This window comes from Buteo buteo, chromosome 4, assembly GCF_964188355.1.
Source record: "Buteo buteo chromosome 4, bButBut1.hap1.1, whole genome shotgun sequence".
NCBI lineage: Eukaryota > Metazoa > Chordata > Aves > Accipitriformes > Accipitridae > Buteo > Buteo buteo.
This window is the reverse complement of record NC_134174.1, coordinates 61,012,948-61,035,621: the sequence shown is the minus strand read 5'-3', so window position 1 is coordinate 61,035,621 and position 22,674 is coordinate 61,012,948. Positions and strand designations below refer to the sequence as shown.

The following is a 22,674-nucleotide window of genomic DNA, read 5'->3' as shown; positions in this document are numbered from 1 at the left end:
TAAAAATATGGATGTGAGGGGAAAGAATAAAATGCATCATAAATTTATTAACATTACACACTTTATCTTTAATAAAGCAACTATAAAGAATATTACCATTACATGAAGACTCAATAATAAGCTATGCAATTAGTTAAACCTGGAGACCAAGTTAATGTGAGAAACATAATGCAAGTAACAAGCTGGATAGAAATGGGACCAACAGGTTGCCCATAAGAAAAAAAAATCTCAGCCTATATGGGTATTAACATTGGGTAGTGCAGGTAGTCAAAAGCTGACCTTAAAAAGATACTTAACAGTGATGGCACAAGTGTGCTAGTGCAATTTATTAATGACATGAAGTTGTTCATACTGTTAAAGATTAATATACCCCATGCAAAGAGCTAGATGTTGATGCCTGACTAACAGAAATGAGATTAAATTTAGTAATTTAGTCTGTAAAATCATGCACTTAGAAGTAAGGGGACTAATTTTAATTAGTCCACTGGAGAAGAAAGAAGATAATTAAAACAGCAGCAGAATGACTATATGCCACCAATGGGATACAGCCAGAAAAAAAAGAGAAATGGTCCTACAGTGTGGGATTTCCAGAGATCAGGCAGTGATCCAGATGTGGGATTTCCAGAAGCAGTCAAGCAGAAATAGCATCACAGCACAGGAGACGGGCAAAGCCATATCCAAGAAACAGAATAGGAAAGATTAAACTGGAACATGAACAGAGAATGCTATTTGAGTGACTAGAAGAAATAAGAGCCTAGGAAGAAGACACTTGCTTATCCTAGCATAATCAAGTCCAAGGTAAAAATATTACACACTCTGTATGTACAAAGAGGACAAAAGGAAAAGTACATGGAGAGAGAACAGCTCTTTGTCTAAGTGACTATATGCACACAAAAATAGGCATGTATCAAGGAGACTGCATGAACAAATTTAGAGTAACAGTCTAAATTCAGACAGTCAGAAATGTGATATTCAAGAACCTTTGAAGAGGTTTATGGCATATTTAGTTACAATATACTGCCATTTCACTCCACAGAGCTTGGGACTATAGCACAACATAGAGTTTACTAAAGATTCTTTTATCTAAGTCATATATACAAAGTCGTTAAGGCATGCTTTTAAAACATATCTGCTCAAGTTTCAAATTTTTCTGCTAGAGTTGTTTGCAGGGTTTTGGAATGTTTTTTTGTTCTTAAACACATAACATCCCCTCCATATAAAATATCCCTGAGTATAATAATGGGGAACTATGTGTTTGCCACATATAGGTAGCCAAGGCTTTATTTTACTGCAATAATTAAAAAAAACAGAAGCATTATATTATTTTTTCACACAGCTTTTAGGTCACAGCAAACAGATGCCTTTGCCCCTAAAACAGTGTACACGGGCTAGTGTAGTAGTCCTGCAAAAGTGGGAAAACAGGGGGGGGGGGGGGGGGGGGGGAGAGATGAACCCTTTGCGGAGATGTCAACAATCAGCAATTTCAATTACTCTGGCTGGTAACGCCAGACAGAAATCTGGAGGAAAAGGAAGAAGAGAGTAGCTTGTAGAGTGAAGTAGGATAAAAGCAGTATTCGAGCCTAAATTGCAACCCAAAATGCTTAGCCTGTCCAGTCCTGAAGACAGCTATTCGTAACAGCCACCTTATTTTTTTTCCACGTCGCAGCTTGTGAACTCTTCAACAGCTATGCTTCTAGGCATTCATAAAAGGATGTAATAGGTTGGCTGAAGTTGGGTGTCATGTCTACCCTGACATATGAACTTACACTCCTCAGAGATCTTGATAGGCAATCTGGGAACATAGCTCACAGAATTGCAGTGGCAGTGATTTTATTTTAAAATATGAGCACATAAGGAGATGAAACTCTTCCTCCTTTTCCTTCCCACTCTTATTCAGCAGGGCAATGATTAGAGGCACTAACCCTAGATAAGGGAAGGTTTGCAGTACTCACGTAGCTGCTTCAAGTCAAAGAACAAACAGCATGGAATCTGGACTTTCATGTAGACTCTAGAAAATTCTATTTTTCAAGTATATTTGTATATACATACATAGCTATACAAGTAGATACATGCACTCACACATATATACAGATCGATTTGTTTTAGAAATATTTTGCCTTTATACACAAGACTTCACCTTTAAACTCATACAAATCCCTGCTGCTTTACAGACAAGCCTTTCTAATTAATCCCAACTTGCTCGCCTTCTTAATTAATCCCAAATTGCCAGAATGTTAAGAAGGCAGGCAAATCATTAGAAAAATCAAAGCACTTGGAAAAGCAAAACAGAAAACCCAACAAACAAAAAACCCCACTACAATACTTCAGAACTAGGCATCATCAGAAGCTTCATGTTAAAATAAAAATTCGCAAGTTGAGGCAAAAGCACCTAGCAATTTTAAAAGCTTACATTTAAATAACAGAAAATTACAATAATCTACAAATGACAACTATAAATTAACATACCACAAGGACCAAATAATTTTCATTTATCCCACAACAAATACAACAATAATTGCTATTTGCAATTTCTAATGCAAGGTCCAATAATGTCCTAAGAAGGCTGAACCATAATAGAATAATAAACTTCAACGTTTGTGTTTATTCAAACTTGACAGCTCTAATATTTAATTTTCATTCTCAATGTTGGTCACATTTTTATTTTTTGGTAAATTAAAACTCCCTGCTGCCCTGTTCCCTCCTTCATAAGGCTCAGTTCCCTGTTTATCCCATTGTTTTGGGTTATAACTTTTTAGCAGTTTCAGACAACTGCAACGTTCATCCAGAGGAGAAAAGAAAAAAAGAAAAAGAAAGTAGCAGAGCTTTGATGATAACTGGAGAATTACAAATTAAAAACATACTTTACAAATCCTGTTTATTTTCTCCTATTAATAATTTAAGTCATTAATTTTATCTTAAACTTACAATAGTAGTTCAGTCATTACTCAAACATCATTTTGGTGAAATAACTGTGCACTGGTGGTGAAAGACCATCATCAGTGACGTGATGGTTCATACTTGTAAACTTGTATCCAGACTGAGCATGCTCCAGTACCATTGAACTCCCTTCATAAAAAAAACACACAAGACTTGCAGCTCCAGAATTAGAGGTTAGAAACAAATGTAATGATTATTGTCAGCCTCCTAAATTGTGAGGAACTAAAATTAAAAGAGAGCTCTAGTGCGGCTGAAGAGTTTCTTTTCCTCCCATTTAGTAGAGACCTGACGTGAGTCCTTATAAGAGCTTCACAGATGGCTGATAGAAATCTAAGTCATAAACGAAGCAAAGTATTTTATTTCAGCACTTATACACATCGGAGAGGACCCAGCTCAAACCAAAACAAAACTGCAGTAGTTGAGACAAGAAATTACAAAGCATAGGTAAAGTTTTAGCTATACTATGAAGGGTGTTATGAAGTCTTCCATCATTTAGACATTTTTTTTATTTATATGTAAATTATCATTTACAATTATTAAGTTAAAGGAAAACCAAAATAACTATTTGGTTCTGCATTTCATAAGTACTGCATTGCTTGTATAGTTCAGTAACAAAACTTTCTCTCCTTTTATCCGTTAATTTCTAATGCTATTTAGGTTTCCTCCCCTTCTTCAGTCTACCTCCCCTTCCCCATTAGATTATGCAATTAAATCTATTTATGACATAAGCAGTTTCATCACAACACAGCAATATGAAACGAATTCATAACTTCTCTGCACATTTATACAGCAGTAAAAGATATAGCAAAAGAAAGCATATAATTTATTGTAAAGGCAATAAGAAAAACTCAAATGCATTTTTCATAGAAATGACATTCTCAAACTCACCATCACATGGCAGTTTTTAAATAGGGACAATCCCTAAGTACTCATTTCAGAGCTTTCAAAAAAATCAATTTGATTACCATTTTGCAGGGGAGTTTTTTTGATTGTTTTACATTTTTCCCCCTCAAAATTCCATGATGATCTTACATTTATTGATTGTTGGGCATTTATTTGCTTTCAAATTGCTTTTCCCTAAGATTTGATATTTCAAGAAGAAACAAAAACAGACTCTAGCATCAAATACTGAGCTTTAATTCATCCAGATCACCCCACTCTCTCAGGCTCCACTTTGAAAAAATTGATTATAATACAATCTGACTATTAGCAGTTCATAGTAGTTTGATACACTTCTTTGTGTATCCAGCCAAACAAACAGGAAAAGCTATACGGAAAAACTACTTGAAAATAAGCAAGCTTCCCAGTTTTTCCTGAGAAAGTTAGCATTTATCCACAGGAGTGTTAGATAAACAAATAAAGCTCTACATGTAAATTACTTGAACATTACATAGACTAAAAGTTATTCTTCTAAGAATAATAACTGAGACCAGACAATTAATGCAGATTCACAACTGAGTGTTAGCCATTGCAACCTGGTCTATATGATGCTTTAAGGATAATACAGTTGTATATGGGAACAATATACAACTAGCATATGAAAGGCCCTGCCTGAGGCTTTTTGTCCAGAATAAAATATGAAACTGTAGCTTCTTCTGAGGCAGAGATAGGAAAAGTCTATGACTTTGAAAGGCTGACTGAAGTGGCATTATAGTACTGACAGAACTCTTGCGAAGACCTTCCTCAGTCTTTGAGCTGGACATCTTTGGAAGATGTTCTGTTACCACACATTGCAATCAGAAACAGTCCTCTACATATAATTAAAAACATTCTGGTTTAATGCTTTAACTGCTGATACTTGTTGGTCAGATGCATTTTTTAAGTTATCTAATACAAAAAGGCCTTTCTATTCATACAATCCTGCAAATTCAGTCCATCAGACACATAAACAGCAGAATTCTGCTTCAGATATGGTCCTGGCATCACTAAATCAGACAACTAAATGCACTTCGATAATATTTTTGGACACCTACAAAAGCCTGTTGCTTGATTGCTAGAACATCAAGTTAAGTCTAGTACCAACAAAAGAAAAGATTAGCTGAGAAATAAGTGTCTCCCGTGACACTGATAACTTCAGGCATTCCTGACAAATACATATACCACTACTGAGTAATGCAGACACTGCTATTTTACTGCAAACAGGAAGAGAATTAATAAAATAAGATGTTGCATTAGTACAATGAAGCAACAGAAACAGGCTTAAACAGATACAGAATCAAATATTCATACTAGTTGAAAAAAAAAACCCCACACTTATTCAAAGATTTTTTTTCTCCTGCCCTTCAGCATATAACTCTACATCAAAAACCAACATTCATCCTGAACGTTTTTCCTTCTGTGCTCTTTAGCATAAATTCAAAAACCAACTACTCCAAAATAATGGTCATATGCCATAGTCCAGTTATTGTTTCGTTTTTCAAGTCCTCATTCTGTTCCATGGCAAGATTCTAATTTCTCTTCTGCATCCAAACACAATAAAGTTCACAGAGATTTCATAATAGCAACTGTTCTTATTTTTCTAAGGAAGCTTCTGACAAGGATAAGTTAAAAATATTTTAAGAGAGGATAGGGAATTTTACTTGAACAGAAGCTACCATTTCCCTTTCTTCACATGCATAAAACATGCTTAAGGATAACATTCCCTCGGATGTCTCTAACTCAAGGAAAATATTTGGAACCACAATCCTAGCTAAAAGCAGACAGTTAATAATTATTTTTCTTTCTGAATACAACACTAATGTAATTAAATCACACCTATGAGAACTCTGTGTAATACAGGCATTCTTAGCATGCGACAACACCTTAACAGCTTGATTTTAAAAGTACCAGGAAGATAAACACAGGCCCCAAAAGTTCATTAGGTGAAAAGATTATTTCACCAACTTAATTCTTATTTGTATCATTTAAAAATCCCTCTAAAAAAGACTGATTGTATCCAGCCACACAAACTTCAAAAACATTGGTACAAAGTATCACAAACACTGGTCATCAGTGTCATTCTTTCCTATCATTATCACATTCATTTATTGGTAAATTTCCTTTTTCTTCGTTTTGCTGTAATTTAGAAAATGAAGACAAGCACTATAGGTAAGGTAACTCAATATTCTACAACATAACAAGGTGATGCATATGTACCTACACACACATTATATATATAAAAAAATTGCAGGATAACAAACATTTCAGCACCTATACATGAAAAATGCATTACTGTCATATATATATTATTTTAAGAATCTGATTCTCCATTCCATTATACAAGTTTCACGAAGTTTACCTTCAAATTAAAGAACAAACCCTAAAGAGATTAATTACAACATCTTAAGACTATAGCAATTGAGAGTCAGGCCTGTAGTCCAATTGCAAGTGCAAAATTATGAACGATCTTATTATTCCTTGTTATATCATAAATATTAATTTAATAGAAATTCAATATCATTTTATTTCTTAATAATCTTATTCTTGCATATTAATGATATTAATTAAATTATGAATTTAAATATTTATATTAAATTGTTATCCTACAACTATCGCTAAGTCCATGAATGCTTTCTGATGGTGTATACCTTCATAAAAGTTAACCTGTCTCCAAAACCAAGAAATGCTTCCCATCCTGAATCAATTAAAAGCCAAAATCCTATTTTGTGGATGTGCTCAAATTTCACCTGTTTCTACAACACTCCTTACTTTGCATAGAGTGACCTCCTTAGAGAGAGTTTCTTTCAAATCCTGCCTCAAGCAAATATTTCTGCAAGTACATGGAACCCCTGAACTAAGTCCATTATCCACACAACTTCTGAAAATTACTTTCTGAAGAAGTCTATTTCTGACTCCTGAAACTTCAACATGATTAATTAGATGAGCAAATATATAGTATTTCTGATATGCAGATATCGCACATATCCACACAGCTATGCAATTTTCTCTTTGCTGCCTGAGCAAATAACTTAGGAGTCATAAAGCATACATGCACGCAAAATCATAAAGAACTGCGCAAGTGAATCTGGACTAAGTAAAATTCAACATTATGGGAAAAAAACCCTAAAGATCCTTCTGATACTCTTAAGCACAGACAATATCCTGCAAAACACTCATACCTTTATGAAAAAAATCCTTAAGATTCACAACAGCAAGCAGACCAGATTTATGCAGCCTGTAACCCCAGTTACCATTGAAATCTAGTATAGAGATGCCTTGAACAGTATTACTAGCTTACCCTGTTGAGGGCATGCACAAATAGAAACATGTAATGTTAGTATGTATTGATCAGCATATGCAACTTTTTCTGCACAGCAACATCCTTACACACAAACCTGCTAACCTCAGTTCCTTAATTCCCTTCAGAGTCATGGTTTACAGGCTCCCAGACATTTCCATCCAGATTTTTAACAGCGTTTTCCAGTTTCCACTTTTCTACAGAAGCAATAACAAGATCTTTTAGACTAGAATGTCTTCTTAACTATAAGGCAAGTATATCCTACCATAAGAAATGTGCTGAGCAAAGAACAGAGAATTCAACAAGGATGATTAGCTGTCCTTAAAAACAGAAACCAGCACAAAAAAAAGGCATCCTCTTATTTAAACTACATCATCAGAACACGTATACTTCATAAATACATGACATACTGAAGATAAGCTTGCATAACTTGTGATCTTTTAGGTTTACATCATCTCAGAAAGCCTCCTAAATACTTCTGGTCTGTTAAAAACAAAACAAAACAAACAAACAAAACACACCCAAAAAAAGCCAAAAATTGAAAGAGAGAAAGACTCAAAAACATAACAAGAAAGTTCTCAAAAGGGAGGAAAAACCCCAAAGTTGCTGCTCCTTAAAAATTTGTAGGTTTTTAAACCATAGGACATCTGAGAATTTGTTTCATCAAATAGTGTTGTGTTATTCAGAAAAAAGTATGCCTTCAAGTAGCACCAGAATAAGTGATATGATACACTGAAGTCTAAGCCTGCAATGCCATAACTATGAGAACAAAGAATATTTCTTCTACTAAAGATCTTGTGCAGCTATGCTCATACTCACCAAATTAGCATATGTTAGTTTTGTCATTCTCCCAGCCTTGAAGCACAATAATTTACCTCCATACCCACTGAATCACATAAAAACAATAAGGAAACTTGTAGCTTAGAAAGTTACAACACAGACTAGAATATCACACATGGCACAGTGCTTTCCTTGATCATCACAGAAAAATGGACTAAATCTTAATTGCTGTGTTTAAAAATAAGGAGTAAGATTAAGCATGTCCTTCATCTGCTTTGGTTTTCACCAGCAGATGGAAACAAAAAGTCAAATTTACCAGGATGATAAAAAAATAGTGACTGTAAAGAGCAATGGCTGATGTGTCAAAGAACCACATAAGATTCTCCAAAAGGAATGTCCTTAGTAGGCAAGTACTTTAACCACAGGGTTTTTTAATAATAGTAGGTAAGGCTTTTTAAGATCTTTACTGAGCATGACCTCAAAACTATCAAGACAATGCAAAGGAAAACTTCAGAGGAAGATGTTCTCAAATTCCATTTCAGTGCAACACTGCAAGCCTCTATCATTCCAAGAGAATCTAACATACACTGGCTCTGCTTTCCAGTCCAATTGCTACTTCTAAATGCAGTCAATCTAAATTAGAAAACCTAAGTCTAACTTTAAAGGAATATTCTGCTTACATTCAGCTGCCTGTCACCTCAGAGTTTTATGTTAGAGAACAGATTTCTGAATGCATACAAACCCCAAAAGCAGTAGGTGCACTTCAAGGATGTATATAAAACTGAAAATAAAATAGTCCAGCAATGTTCCTGTTAATGAACAGCTTTTGTGAACTCAATATATTAAGCTGTGATTTGCTTGTTCCCTGTCTCCCCTGCCCCTTTAAAAACAAGACGACAGACCAACTACAAACTCAGTCCAGCTTTGCTGTCCTGGCTCATTTGAATGGAGGACACCTTTCAAGATCAATTCTCTAAGTATTCATCAACCTCTAACCTCTATTGGCATTTATACCTGCATTAACAGAGGTCCCCCCACATATTCATTGAATGACGTACAGTATGTGGTTGGAACAGTTGGTCTAAAATATCATCACAAAACTCCTCAGCTATGTATCCATACCTGAATAATAAACTTCATATCCTTTCCTATATCTGATTATGTTACACAGTAAAGGTCTCTAAGAAAACAAAGCACTTCAATCTATATTGTATACTTGCAGAAAATGAATGTACAATTTGAAAACAATTCAGTATTCCTAAAATGAGGACTGGGACAGAATCACAGAAAATTGTATAAACTCCCAAGCTTCCATTTCAATTCAGTCACTTATTTGTTATGTTACCTTAGACAAACACAGAACTTCAGGTTTCCTATGTGTAAAACAGCTCAAAAAATAAGTGTCTATTTCTCAAGGCCACTGTGATGACTAACTAGCTACCTAGTTCTTAAATAAGATATTCAGATACAAAGTATGATACAGATGTGTAGACGTAAGTACTTCCTTGAATATGGGGGGAGTGTCCCCCATGAAAACTAAAGTAGTATAAGCAATTTGGAAATTAAAAACTCCAGAAAAAATGTGTCATTTTGATTTCATAATAGATGCTCACAGATTATTCCTACAAAGTGCTACACTATTAAAAATACCCAGGAAAAAAAACCTAAAGTTTTAAATACAAATGTTCTGGATTTAATACTTATATCAGTACTAAGTTTTAGAAAACATCTGCAAAAATATTTTCTAACACAGTTGTCTTAACATATTACAGCTGTGCATGCAAGTGCAAATTCGTATGTTTTCAAAAGCAGCCATTTGTTTGTCCAGTATTTATCATTTTTCAAGAACATCTTCCAGCTCCTGTTCAATGTTTTAAGTTATCCTTTAGAAAAGCCTCAGTTGACTTAGGAAGCAAACAAAACAGATCTGCTGATATAAGAGAACTACAGCAGCACACAGCTTAATTACGACAGCTCTATGATACTTCCTATGAAACACACAGTTCACTTCCCTCTTCCCCATAACCGCTTTGGTACATCTTGCATATACCACATATACATTTGATTATCAAGTATCCTCCAAAGTAGATTCATCAGCTGGGCTTGCACACACAAACATGAATGTGAGATATTTTATGTTTGTTTTGGTTTATTATTTTGGATTTTCTTTGCAAGAAATACATACTTTTACATACACACACTCTTACTCTAGATTCAAAAAAGAACAATTAAAGGTGCAAATTATCCTACAGTTGGATTAATCAGCATTTCAGTTTTACTAATAAAGCTGGAACTATCAAGTATTCCTTTATACAATTCAGAGTGTATCAAAGTTCTCTTGAGTTTTGAAAGCTGAGATGCATTATCAAGAAAATTAAGCTTACCATATTTTATTCACCACTGCTATCCATTACAAAAAGGAAAGTATTTTAAACTGCAGCATGACTAGCAAGATATTTTTCTGGTTAATTTATCTCTGTCCTTGGATTGGGGGCAGCAATCAATGAAGCCCATTCATCTTCTTGTTCCACAGTGCCTCATGGTCTACTTACACCTTGTATAGAAAGTTTCTGCAAAGCTCACCAGAGTATTTAAAAACATCTCCTCCCCCAGAATTTTGACCAAAATCATTGCTGCTCACGCTTTACTGCCACAACTGGTAACGTACACAGTTAAAATCTGGTCCTTTTGTGATGTTTCTGATCGTTCTTCAGTCCCAGCTCCAGCATCCCGATAATCACATGACATACTCAACATGACCCACTTTTTCACTGAAGGCAAGTTATTAGCCTTCAAGGTAAACAGGGAACAAGCTGAAAACTCAAAAACATGGGAACAAACATACATCTATGCATAAAAGTGCATGTCTATACCAAAAATCTACATTTAAAGACTCTGAATCCAGACTCACAATTCTGTAATAACATAATGTAATCATCCTACAAATTAGAAATGCATGGTTCTTTGATACTGATAAAGGAATGTAATAACTAATACAAAACATTGTATTCATACAAGTACAGCGGTAACTCTTCAAAGTATCTGTTAAGTACTACAGCATATTACAATATTTTGTTTGTTGGGGGTTAGGTCTTTGGAGGTCTTACCTTCTGAAATAAAATCTTATCATTGACAGTCAATGTACCGTTTCTTCCAAGGATTCTCTTGAATAAAAGTACAATGTATTCTTCAAATATTCTGCAATAATACAGACTCCTTGCAAGTTTTAGGTAAATCTGACTGAATAAGGAAGCAATTTTACTCATTTCTTTGAGATCTATAGCACAGTTTGGACAACAGCACTTCATGCCCTAGTATTTATCACATTCTAGGAAGAACTGCATTCCCTAAAATTGTACCTAGCTTATTAGCTGTTCCTCATCATTACAATCATGGGTCACCTCAAGACTTTAACCTTACAGGAAGTGTTATTTCCTTTTTACAGATGAGACACTGAAGTGCATAAATTATGGAAGAAATCCATATGAAAATGTAGACGCTGAGTATCATTTTATGTGCCTGCATCCAATCTTTAAGTACTTCAGTATTTGTTCCATTGCCAGGTAATCCTAGAACATCCTGGCTTCAAAATTCCCTACCCAAATCATGGCTCATGGTCATGTGCTGCTTAAAACTTGGAAATATTCTATGGCTAGCTTGTTTCTAAACATCATCAGCATGAACAAGCTAGATATTTTGCCATCATACGATGGTAGTAGCACATTTCCATCCTTAGCTAAGAAATATAAAATACTGATTCAAACAGATCCTGGAATCCATTTCTTCCAGATGAATGATGCAAGCTCTAAATTTTGGGAGAGATTTTACAGTGAATTTGTTTTTTACAAAATGCTGTTGCATTAACAGAGAGTTTAAGATGTTTACCCTATAATATTCTATATAGCTGGTAGCTAAATTACTTTTCAGAGGTCTAAAAGCTTTAGACTTTTCTATCTGCAGGAGACTTCAAAGCTGAATGCAGTTCTTCCACCTTGTGAATGAACACTAAGTAACAGACAGTGTTGAGCTCAGTTCCATCATTTCTCAACAGCGTCTTACTCCACAAGGAGCTCTGAAATCAACACAACTCTTACCTCTGCTCATTAGGCTTTTAAGAATATATAGGGCAACCTATAATACTAGCCTGAAAATTCCCACTGCTCACCCACCGCACGTGAAAACATACACTTTGCTTATAGTTTATTATTGTTCCTTTATCACTGTTAACAAATGCAGTCCACTGGAGTGCCCATGTTTTCAGGTATCATCATCATTTATTCCTCCTTACATCAATTTTGTAGCATGTTTGCCAAGACTAGACTATACAGCTAATAATAAATTCCCCGGACACTGACAGGTAATTATTCTTCAATATTGCACGAGTTTTCCAATGCATTTTTTTATTGCATGAGTTTTCCAATGCATTTTTTTTATTGTCAGTGTAGTAGTGTTTTAAAAGCAAGGGTTTTTTCACCAGCACTTCAGTTAGTATGTGTAAGAATTTCCCAAGGATATTCCTGTAGCACCTCATATTACCTCCTACCTTTTCTGCCTACATTTTGATACAATTAAATCAATTTCTAGTGCAGTGTGATAGACTGATCTCTCAAAAACTACTCATTTTAAAAAGATGACATGAACTATGGTAATGCCTTCCAAAATATGATCATCATGCCTTCTTTTTGGTTAAAGGAAGTAAGAGATACACAGTGTGAGACTATTTATTTGCCAAATTAAATTTAAATCATAATAAATATTAAATGCTTTAACCATTACATGCATTTATGTATCACTTACGGATAGACTTAAGCATACATTTGATGCAACTGAGCTTTTTACACACCCATAGCAATGGCAACCAGCCTTTGGTGCTGTCTGAAGGCCTGTCAGCATCCTCAGCCATCTGCTCCCACACTTGCTTAAGTAACAAACTGCTTAGTCTGCAGACAAACCAGACTCCAGAATCCACAAGCCCTTTGCCCAACTTGCATTTGGATTCAATCCTATAGATGGTCTCAGACTCACACACAGAGGAAGGATCTCTGCACATTGTTAATTATCTACTGCTTGGGGGAAAAGAGGGATGTTTTTAAAAGATCACAGCCCCATCCCAAACATGCACATCTTTGTAGCCCCACAATTAAATATCACTCTGAATAGGGGAGGCTATGTTCAGTTCACAGACTAGTTAGAGAAAAGCATGGCCACATATCAATCACTTGGTACTGAGGATGCAGCAACTTTGAGAAGACTTGTGAGGCATAAAATAATGGACTGAACTGCCAGCACAGTGCTACGCTTAGAAGCATTTTCTGCAGCTGCACGCGGCAGGACACCAAGCAGCAGGGGAGACATTGCTCTGCTGCTACACTTCACCAATACACCCATTACCAAAAGACAAGCATCTAGTTCTGGCATTCATAGCTCAAGAATGCTCATAAAATAGGCTAAAAACCAAGAGAGCAGTCAAGGATGGAAAAAGTTGGTTTGTGTTGAGACAACTCAAGGGACACTCCTCCATTCTCAGTAAGGAAAAGGTGACCATATTTTCACCTACACAGGGAACACAGACCTGACATACTGAAGGCTCTGCAACAAAGGCCTGACTCAAAACATGATAAAACAGGGCAACTCAAAGAGACAAAAAATGAGATAGGGTAGATTTTCTGGATTAGGCAGATTATGCATTTGTTTTTACTGGTTATAGAAAACAGTGAGAAAACTAACCAATGGAAGAATTTTGAAAGTCTGTAATGGGGTCTCAGTCAGCAGAAGTGCTCTCAAACATATGTGGAGGGTTTTCTAAAGCATGCATTCAACTCAAACAGGAATTAATTCAGAGTTACCCTACAGCGTGCATAAGGCAAACTGTAAGAACAGGTAATCAGAAAGTTCATTTCTGGTCTTGTCTATAAAGCCCCATTAAAAAAATATTCAAAAGGTTTAGTGGTGGACTTGGTAGTCTTAAGTTAATGGTTGAACTCTGTGATCTTAAGGGCCTTTTGCAACTGAAATGATTCCATACAGGAAGCATTAAACACACCACCACACTAATAACAATCAGGTTTTAAAGTTTTCAAAAAGATTGCTTTTCTTTCAAAAAACACTTTTTAATGCAGGTTGTTTAGCTTGTAGGAGGAGTTTAGTATGGTCATATGGCTTATGCTTCCACATTTCAAAACACGCTTTGAATAAAAAAAGTATTCCTTACAAATGCAATATCTCTTTATTGTACCAACTATCATTGTATTTTAAGATTTTAATACAGAGAGAATAACTCACATGGGAAGAAACATTTTTCAGAGCATCACCACTAAAATCAATTTAAATAAAGATCATATTTTATAAGGGTAAAGTCATAATCACTGACATTTCCACTAGTTTAATTATATTAACATCACCTGTTGACTTATAAAAAGGCAATTTGCAGGTGTAAAAATCTCACAACTCCACTGATGTCAGTAAGAATAACTATGCATATGTCTTGAATCAGATACAGGCCATGCCGATGACAAAGGCAGTTTTGCAACTGATAGCCTGACTCAGGATTTGTAATAGAAGTCACACCAGTTTAGTGGTGACGTTGTTTCACATTAAAGTTAAGGCAAACTAAGTCTGTACCACTTCTTAAAGGGACAATTTTCTTTTCCCATCTACACCTGCTCATTCCTGCTACCTCCTTTGGGTCAGCAAGAGACTTACACAAGTGAAGTAACATGAGGAAACTGAGCTGGCTTAAAAACAGTTGGCTGGTAGGTGGGGAGATATGTTCCTGTTGATACTTTTCAACTCTCAGCAGGAATATTAATGCTTACATAAGAAGCGGAAAGATGTAATCAAAGAGAAGCGTGAAGGGTAAAGTCACCCATTTTCACAGCAGCATGAACTTCAACTGGCTGCAGCTAAAACTAACTTTTTGCCTAAAGATCATTTCTTACACAGTATTATTGTTCATTTACATTCTGCAATTTAAGGACACTTTCCTTGCATGAGTCATTCTGCAGACAGCAAAATTCAGAGTTTTAGATAGAAATAAGGATTTTGCCCGGAATAATGAAATTTGATACACTTCTAACATTTCACTTGTGAAGGTTCTTGTACTTGGAAACTGTTTTGTCCTTGAAAAATGCAGAATCTTTTATAGGAGCTCTAGAAATTAAGGAGAACAGGAAGGAGGTAATTTAGAAGTGCAATAAGAACATCTGGAGACAAGGTTTAATAATTAAACTGTTCAGTTTGCTCTTACTCTATCCATAACAACTAGATATCTAGGACTAGGCAAAGCAGATTAACTTGTGTAGGTACTCAAAGGTGCTCACCTATCCTGTATAGTCTGCTTTGTTACATATGCCAGTTGGGACTCATAAGTTATCAAATAAACAATCATAATCATCTGAAGACACAATCTACCTTTTTAAAGACAGCATTTTAGGAGACTGGATATTTCCAGTCATTCAGATACTCAAAAACTTAAGAGGAAGAGCAGTTTCATGCACAATTTTTTCTCTAATGCTCTTCCATACACCAGTGCATAAACCAGAGCTAGAGAAAGGGGTAACTTTTTGCTCTAACCTGAAGGAAACTTTTTTTCTTCTAAGAAGTCATTCTGTGAGTAGCAAAAATAATGAAACCTGTTTTCCTGTAGCACTGCATCTCAAGATTGATTGACTTTGACATCTAAATACGTAGAAGCTGTGACTGCAGCTTTTCCTGCAGTTGGGCTATTCGTAATGTTTTCCTCCCTGAATTCCCTGGAGTCTCATAACACAACTGCTTTGGGCAGCCTTTCCCTCTCCCTTCTGCCCAAGCTGGTATCATCATGAAAACTGTAACTGACCAACAAATTCAAGGGTATAGGATAGGGGAAGAAAGAGTCACAGTTATAGCATTAAAACTTCATTTCCTTAATAAATCAATCTATCAGAATAAAACAGGACACTGTGCTTTTATGCTTGTGGTTTTGTTTACGTCTTGGGAACTGTGCTGTTTGAAGCTCCCTGCTATAAAAAAAGAACCTGCTCACCCTTTGGCTTTCTTATCTTTCACCTGTCTCCCACAGGCAGGCAGACAGAATTTCTTTCCCCTCTCTTTTTATAACTAAATTTCCCTTTTTTATTTTGGTACCAAAAAAAGAAAAAAAATTATTTTTTGCATTCTATCAGAGCAGAAGGGAAGGGGAAAAAAAAGTTTGAGAGAAGGAAAAAAGTCAGAATGGCATTCAGATATCCATCCTGAACAGAGTAAAATAATTTACTGGCAGGCAGAGATGAGGCCTAGATCATTCTGAAATGTGACTGACATGGATATAAATGCAATGCAGTAAGAATAACACCACTTCCGTGTATATAATGAGTTACCACATGCTTCACAATACAAGGAGTAAATACAAAAGTTGATAAATAAGAGTAATAAAATAGTGCTAGAGAATCTTTTTGCCCATTTTTTTCCCCCCCTTCACCCTTGTTTCATCCAGCCCAGAGCAACATTTGCAAAGTAGTCTACTTAACTGAGTAATTCTCCTACAGGGAAAAGGCAAGGTTACCATAGTACTGTCAATTAATTTTGACACCTGCTTACTAAGATTGATCAATTATTTTTGATGTCTCTCTGCTATGTTGTTTACTTCTCAGTCTAGAAAAGAAGTAAAACAAAGACAAAAATACTACACATCTCTCACCAAAGAATTAATGGTCCCAAGTTACCCCTAGGTAGAGCATTTCTCTTACGGTAATGTTTCTGAGGCTTGCTAATGCAAGCCACTCATTCCCAGAAGAGCAAATAAAGAAGAAAAATAAAGACCCTTTTATTTTCAAGTCTTTTAGGCCTACCCTTAAAAAATCTGTTTCCTCAATTAACCTCGTGACAGAAAACAGGTTTTACAGGTGTCCAATTTAGGTCATTAAAAGTTCAACTTTAATCTTGCATAACAGAGACGCACCAGGCACTTTAAACTGCTGAAACTTTGAAACAATGTAAATGTTTAGAATAATACACAAGGTTCTATTAACATTTTTATAGATTGTATCTACAACCCATAAATTAATTGTTAACGCAGTTGTAATAGCCAAACACACTTTTCAAGCTTCACGTCATTTTGAAACATTCTTCATAATAATTCTTACTGACAGAAGCAACTGCTGCAAAAGTGGTATACATCCAGCGTAACTTGTCAAATAAAAGTACCACTGCTGCAAAAGTCCAGCCATGGCAGCTTGTGTACAAAGCAGATATTCACACTTCACAGACAAACAGAAACTATATGCAAATGTTCCACGGTAAGTCAAACCATCAATTGCCACAGAAGTCACAAAGGTCTTCAATCACCCGGCCATGAGGCAGATTAACATTCTTTTTCCAGCTCTTCAGCTGGAAATACATAGACTTGACTCATCACCCATTCAACACCCATCTGAATTTTCAGGATTCAAAATACAACCACTCAGAGTTGCTGCTTGCGTTGTAAGACACGTTAACATATTTCATGCCAACCCCAACTGACAGGACCTGAAAAGCTTTAAATCTTAGAATGCTTATTTTCATTGCAGGGTATATTTTGCTTCTAAGAATAAAGATTAATGATGAGCTATCGAAGATACCACTATGAAAGTGTCCTCAGTAAAAAACAGGTCTCCAACATAATAGAAACAGCTTACTTCTGTGACAAAAATCACAATGCAAGCATCACTGTCATTTCTAAAGCTAAGCATGAAAGAATACAGAGGAGTTAATGAGAAATCTGTTCTGCTTTCACCAAAACTCCTAACAGCACAGCAATTAACCACTGTGTTAGTTTAGCTCAGAAGAGGTGCCCTTTCAACACTCAGGCAGAACTTCCTCTAGGTGGGGATGGATTATTAACTTTCTACCAGAAGTGAAAACGTAACCCCACTGTGCCTTCTCACTTGACAAATACAACAAATGTAAAGAAACATAAATGTTTTACCAGATAATCAAGGAAATACCCGTTAAGGACTGGATAAAGGCTCCAGTAATCATTCAGAAAACATACTAATTCACAACAAGCTTTGAAATTTAAGAAATGAAAATTTGCTTCAGCCCTTGCACTATTAGGGTCTGTTGTGAGTGGCATCAAGACAAAGGATACAAGTAATCTCTTTAAAGCAAGGAAATAATAGCTCTGCAAGCTTGTCTCCTGCAGATCCTCACACACAAAGAAGATTCACCTGGGCCTCCTCTCCTCACTCTCAATCCCTAGCAATTAGCCCATTGTTCCACAGCACAGGACAAACCCCAAATCCTCAGTACGCACAGGCAACAAATGACCAACTTCAAAATCTTATTACCAAGTTCATATGCAGATAAGATGTGCTTATATTATACCTGCTTTATATTACCTTTACAACTCAGTTATAATCTCACTGATTAAATAATCCACCAGATATTATCGGTGAATTGTTTCTTCCTCTGCAGCACGTACATTACCTCAGCCAACATGTCTGACCCCCAGCTACTCAACTTCCCAAGCTAACGAGTCACTGGATTTACTTTTTGTTTATTTAGTGATGAGTGACCTCAGATTGAATGTTTAAGAGATGTAGATTATATAGCTTAATTTTAGTACTCCAAAGAGAAAACTGAATTTAAACACAATTTTAAGTAGACAGTTATTGATACTTTTACCAATGAAAGTACTTTCCAAAGACAGAATTTGAATTCTGTAAGACACAGCTTTACCAATATATTGTTATTAGCTAGATATTAGAACACTTTCCAGCTGTATGTGTCAATATACTAATAAATAGAGTTCCATCTTTTAAGGGGTGTTTTACAAGGGAATGAAATGAGATGTCCTGTCCAAGGTTATATAGTGAAATAACAGCAAACAGTATTCTTCACAGCCAGTCTTTATACTGATACCAAAGGGGGCGGGGGGGGAAGTGACAGCCCTATAAATTAAGTCTTTTTTTCCACAACAGATAGAAAAGCAAGTGTCAGGATGCGCTTTCTTCTCACTGATCAATGACTCAGTATCACATCCACTTTTAAGAATGAGAAGGTAGTTCTAGCTTCAGTGACCACTGCTTTGCAAAAATATGTTAGTTTTACATTTACCACTCTCTCCTCTCCTGCAAACCTTGTCATGAGGTACGTACATTTCACTAAGTTACGCTTAATGTTATCCTGAACGCCCACTTAGCTAAAACACTGGAAAGAAAGGGAGGAAGACTGTAACGAGCAAAACACTTTCACTCTCTAGAAGGAAAAAGTCATACAAATCCCTTAGTAATTTTTGCTCCCTGGGCAGCCCCATGAAGTGCACATGTCATTTCCATGACACTTCCAGGAGGGACAGCAGCGACACAGCTTTAGGCCGATTTCTCCTTGTCTCTCAGTTCCCATCAAGTGGAGCAGCCTATTTTCAGCAGTAAGTTAGCAGGTACAATTTTCCATCGGAGGACTGGGTCCTGCGTTCTTAGAGGCAGGGTCCCCAAGGTGGAGGCGCCTACTTCATCCTTAACTTCTGTCACATACTTCCACCGCACACGAACACAATCATAGCAGACACAAGCAAAAAAAAAAACCAGGCAAGTGAAAACGACAGGAAAAGGGGTTAGGGAGGAGGAAAAGGGAACGGTAATCGGCAGAGACTTACTTGAACCTGCCCTGGCAATGTTGGCACTGGTCTCCCACCCAGCCCTGGTCGCAGACACAGGTGGAGTTGACACAATGACCCGAGAAGCAGGAGATTTTGTCGCAGGACTTGGACTGGGACACCTGGGCATAGAGGGCCAGGTACAAGAAGCCGTAGAAGAGCAGCCAGCTGTTCACATCCAGGAGCGAGGAGAAGAAGAAGCAGCAGCAGCAGGAGGAGGAGGAGGAGGAGGGGGGGGAAGGTCTCCAGGCGCCCAGGGGCGCGGGGGCAGCTCCCGCTCTCCGCACGGCGCTGCCCGGGTCCATCTTCGCCGCGGGGGCCGTGGGCCGAGGCGCGGCCGGCGGCGGGCAGCGATGGCAGCGCCGCCCGCGCACCCCGGGCAGGGGCAGCTTCCCCTGAGGGGAAATAATCCGTCCGGGGGAGATTCAAACCCCCCGCTTCCTCCTCGCCTTCCTCTCCTCCCTCCCGACCCCAGCGCTGCCTCCTCCGGCCGCCTCAGCCCTCGGCGCCCCGTCACTCCCGCGGGGAAGCCCGGCAGCCCTCAGCCCTCCGCCCCTTCTCTTCGTCGTCCTCCTCAGGGCTCATCGCTCCCGTCTTCTTCCATGGAGGAGGAGGAGGAGGAGGAGAACTGCCTCTTGACCTTGTGTTTTCTCCTCGCCAGAGATGCCCCCCCACCGGCGTGCACACACACACACCCCCACGCCACCCTCGACCATGTAGCCCCCCGACTCCCCCTTCTCCTTTGTAGTCCCTCTGCCCGCGGCACACACGCAGGCGGCAGCGAGGAGGAGCGCGGGGAGGCGGGGGCCGCCGCTGCCGCCGTCCTCTCGCCAGTCAGTCAGTCAGTCAGATGGGAAGTGAGGGCGGCCGGGCCCCGGAGCCGCTACGGCATCCCGCACCGGCGGCGGGGGGGCTCGGCGGTGAGCAAAGGGCTGAGGAGCTCCGTTATTAGCCCTGCAGGGAAGAGGGGAGGGAGGAGGGTTAACAGCCCCTCCGTGTCCCGGCTGACAGCTTCCGAGCAGCCATTTTTAAAGGCTAATTGTCATCTCCTCTCAGAGCCGCCTGCTCGCTCTAACGCCCCCCGCCCCTCGGTCCGTTTGGATCCGTCCCTCCGCCCGCTCCTCAGCGGCCGAGGGAGGGAAGGGAGCGGAGGGGAGGGGGGCCCGGCCCGGCCCGGCCGGCGGTGCGGGCGACCACCGTCCCCGCCGACCGGAGCGGGGAAGGGGCAGCCGGGGTAACCGCACACCGGCAGCTCGCACGCCCCTCCCGCCCCTTGCCTTCCCCTGCGCGCAGCGACGGCGACCTGCGCTCTGTGCTTCGACAGACACCTCTCCCGCCCACGCTTCTTAAAAAAAAAAAAAAAAAAAAGAAAGAAAGAAAGGGCGGAGGGAGATGAAACGGCACCGGGCCCGGCCGGCCACCCTCCCCTTCCCCCCGTGCTGTGGGCACACCGGCCACCCGCCGCACAAAGCCGGCGGAGCGCCGCCGCCCAGACCTCGGAGGCCCCACGGCCCCGCGGGAGGGGAGGAGAGGGAAGGCGGGGCGGAGGGGGGGGGCAGCGGGCGGGGGCGGACCCGACCCGCCCCGCCCCGCCCCGCTTCGGCGCGCGGGCGTCCGTTAGGAGTGAGGGGGCGGGCGGGAACCCCCGGCTCGGCCGCCGGTCGGCGGGGAGAGCAGGCGGCGGGCCGAGGCGGCGGTCGGTCCGGGATCCCTCCTCCACGGGAGCCGGGCCGGTGTTTGCCTCGGGTCCTGCAAAGTTGGGAGGCGGTTTTCTTTGAACTCGCCACGGTTAGTGCTAGAAGAGAGGTCACGGCTTGTCGTGAGATCCCGACCTTCCGAGGATTTACGCCGTCTTCCCGTTTGACGGTTGAAATCGAGACGTTGCCTGCCGCTGACAGCCTGATGAGCCGTAACAAAAGTTCCTAGCTTTGTAAACAGCGCTGTACAGAAGTAATCGTTGCTTAAACTGTCCTTTTTTTTTCCTCCTGCAAAGTGTGCCGTACACAGCCCGTCTTTTTCAGCTTTGCTATAACCTGTTTTCGGCTTACAGTTTTTTACAAGAAAAACGTAATGAGCCTTGCTTTCAAGCAGTGAAGAAAATAACAGCAATCAAACCCTCTGAAACTTTATCCTAACGCTGAAATTGAGAATTTATGACATGATGTCTCTATTCGAAGAAGATAAAGAAACGGTATTTAATTTAATCTCCTGGTACCATCCAAAGTGACCCGTATTAGAGTCTGAAATCAGATCCAAATCTACCCTTCTTCAGATTCTGCAGTTCTTACCCTTGGAGTGTAGAGGAATTGTCTGGGGGTTGGTTTAGCCTGTTTTCCCTGGCTTACCATTAAACCCTCACCTGAATTTCAAAAAAAAATCAAGGTACATCAGTACTACAGTAAGGAGCGCAGCAACAGCCAGCAGTACCTATTTGTACTTTGTGTGATGTAAGAGCCCAACCAAGATCAGGACGTCAGAGCTAAGCACGATACAAACATCACAGAGGAACAGTCTGTGCCTTGAGGAGGTCACAGTCTTGACGGAGGTAATACCTGAAATTGTGTGGGGAAAACAGAGATGAGAAGTCATATGTCCAGTTTCATTCCAGAGGATGTCAGGAGGCCCACAAGCTGCTCTCAGTCCAGTAGTCTGTACATTGTCCTCCTAACTGAGCTGAGATAGATCATTTCATTGTTCTGGATCAGACACATTTCTTAGCTATTAGACATCTCTTTGTATGTGTTTTGTAATGAATTGGCGAGTTCATGCAAAGAGAGGAAATGGAAATTGTGTTGCTGCTTTATATTTTGTGAAAAAAAGCTGAGGCTGAAGCCTTTGTCGAACAGTCTGCTAATTGTACAATATTACATGTGATTAAGGCTGCTGAACAACTGTCCTCTGTTAAATACCATTATGAGACCAGAAATGCAGTTAATAGGAGATTATAGTCCAAGACACAAAGTCAGTTCAAGACTGCTCTGTAATCCAGAAACACTTTTAAGCAATAGTTTTGCTTACCATGGCAGGGAGATACATTCCTCCTCCACTTTCACAATTCCTCTATACCAACCAAAAAAGTTCTAAAGCCAGCACCATCTTTTTCTCAGACTGAAGGAAGATTTTGCTT

General features: G+C 39.1%; 1 protein-coding gene across 1 annotated transcript in view; it reads right to left on the bottom strand.

Moving 5' to 3' along the window:
• The window catches only part of ATRNL1 (attractin like 1), a 537,457-nt gene extending 517,239 nt beyond the window's left edge, over positions 1-20,218 (bottom strand). The window contains exon 1 of the mRNA XM_075026472.1: positions 19,548-20,218. Within this exon, the coding sequence (XP_074882573.1) occupies positions 19,548-19,852 (305 nt within the window). The 5' untranslated portion in view covers positions 19,853-20,218. The remainder of the gene's footprint in view (positions 1-19,547) is intronic.
• Positions 20,219-22,674: the final 2,456 nt, after the last annotated feature.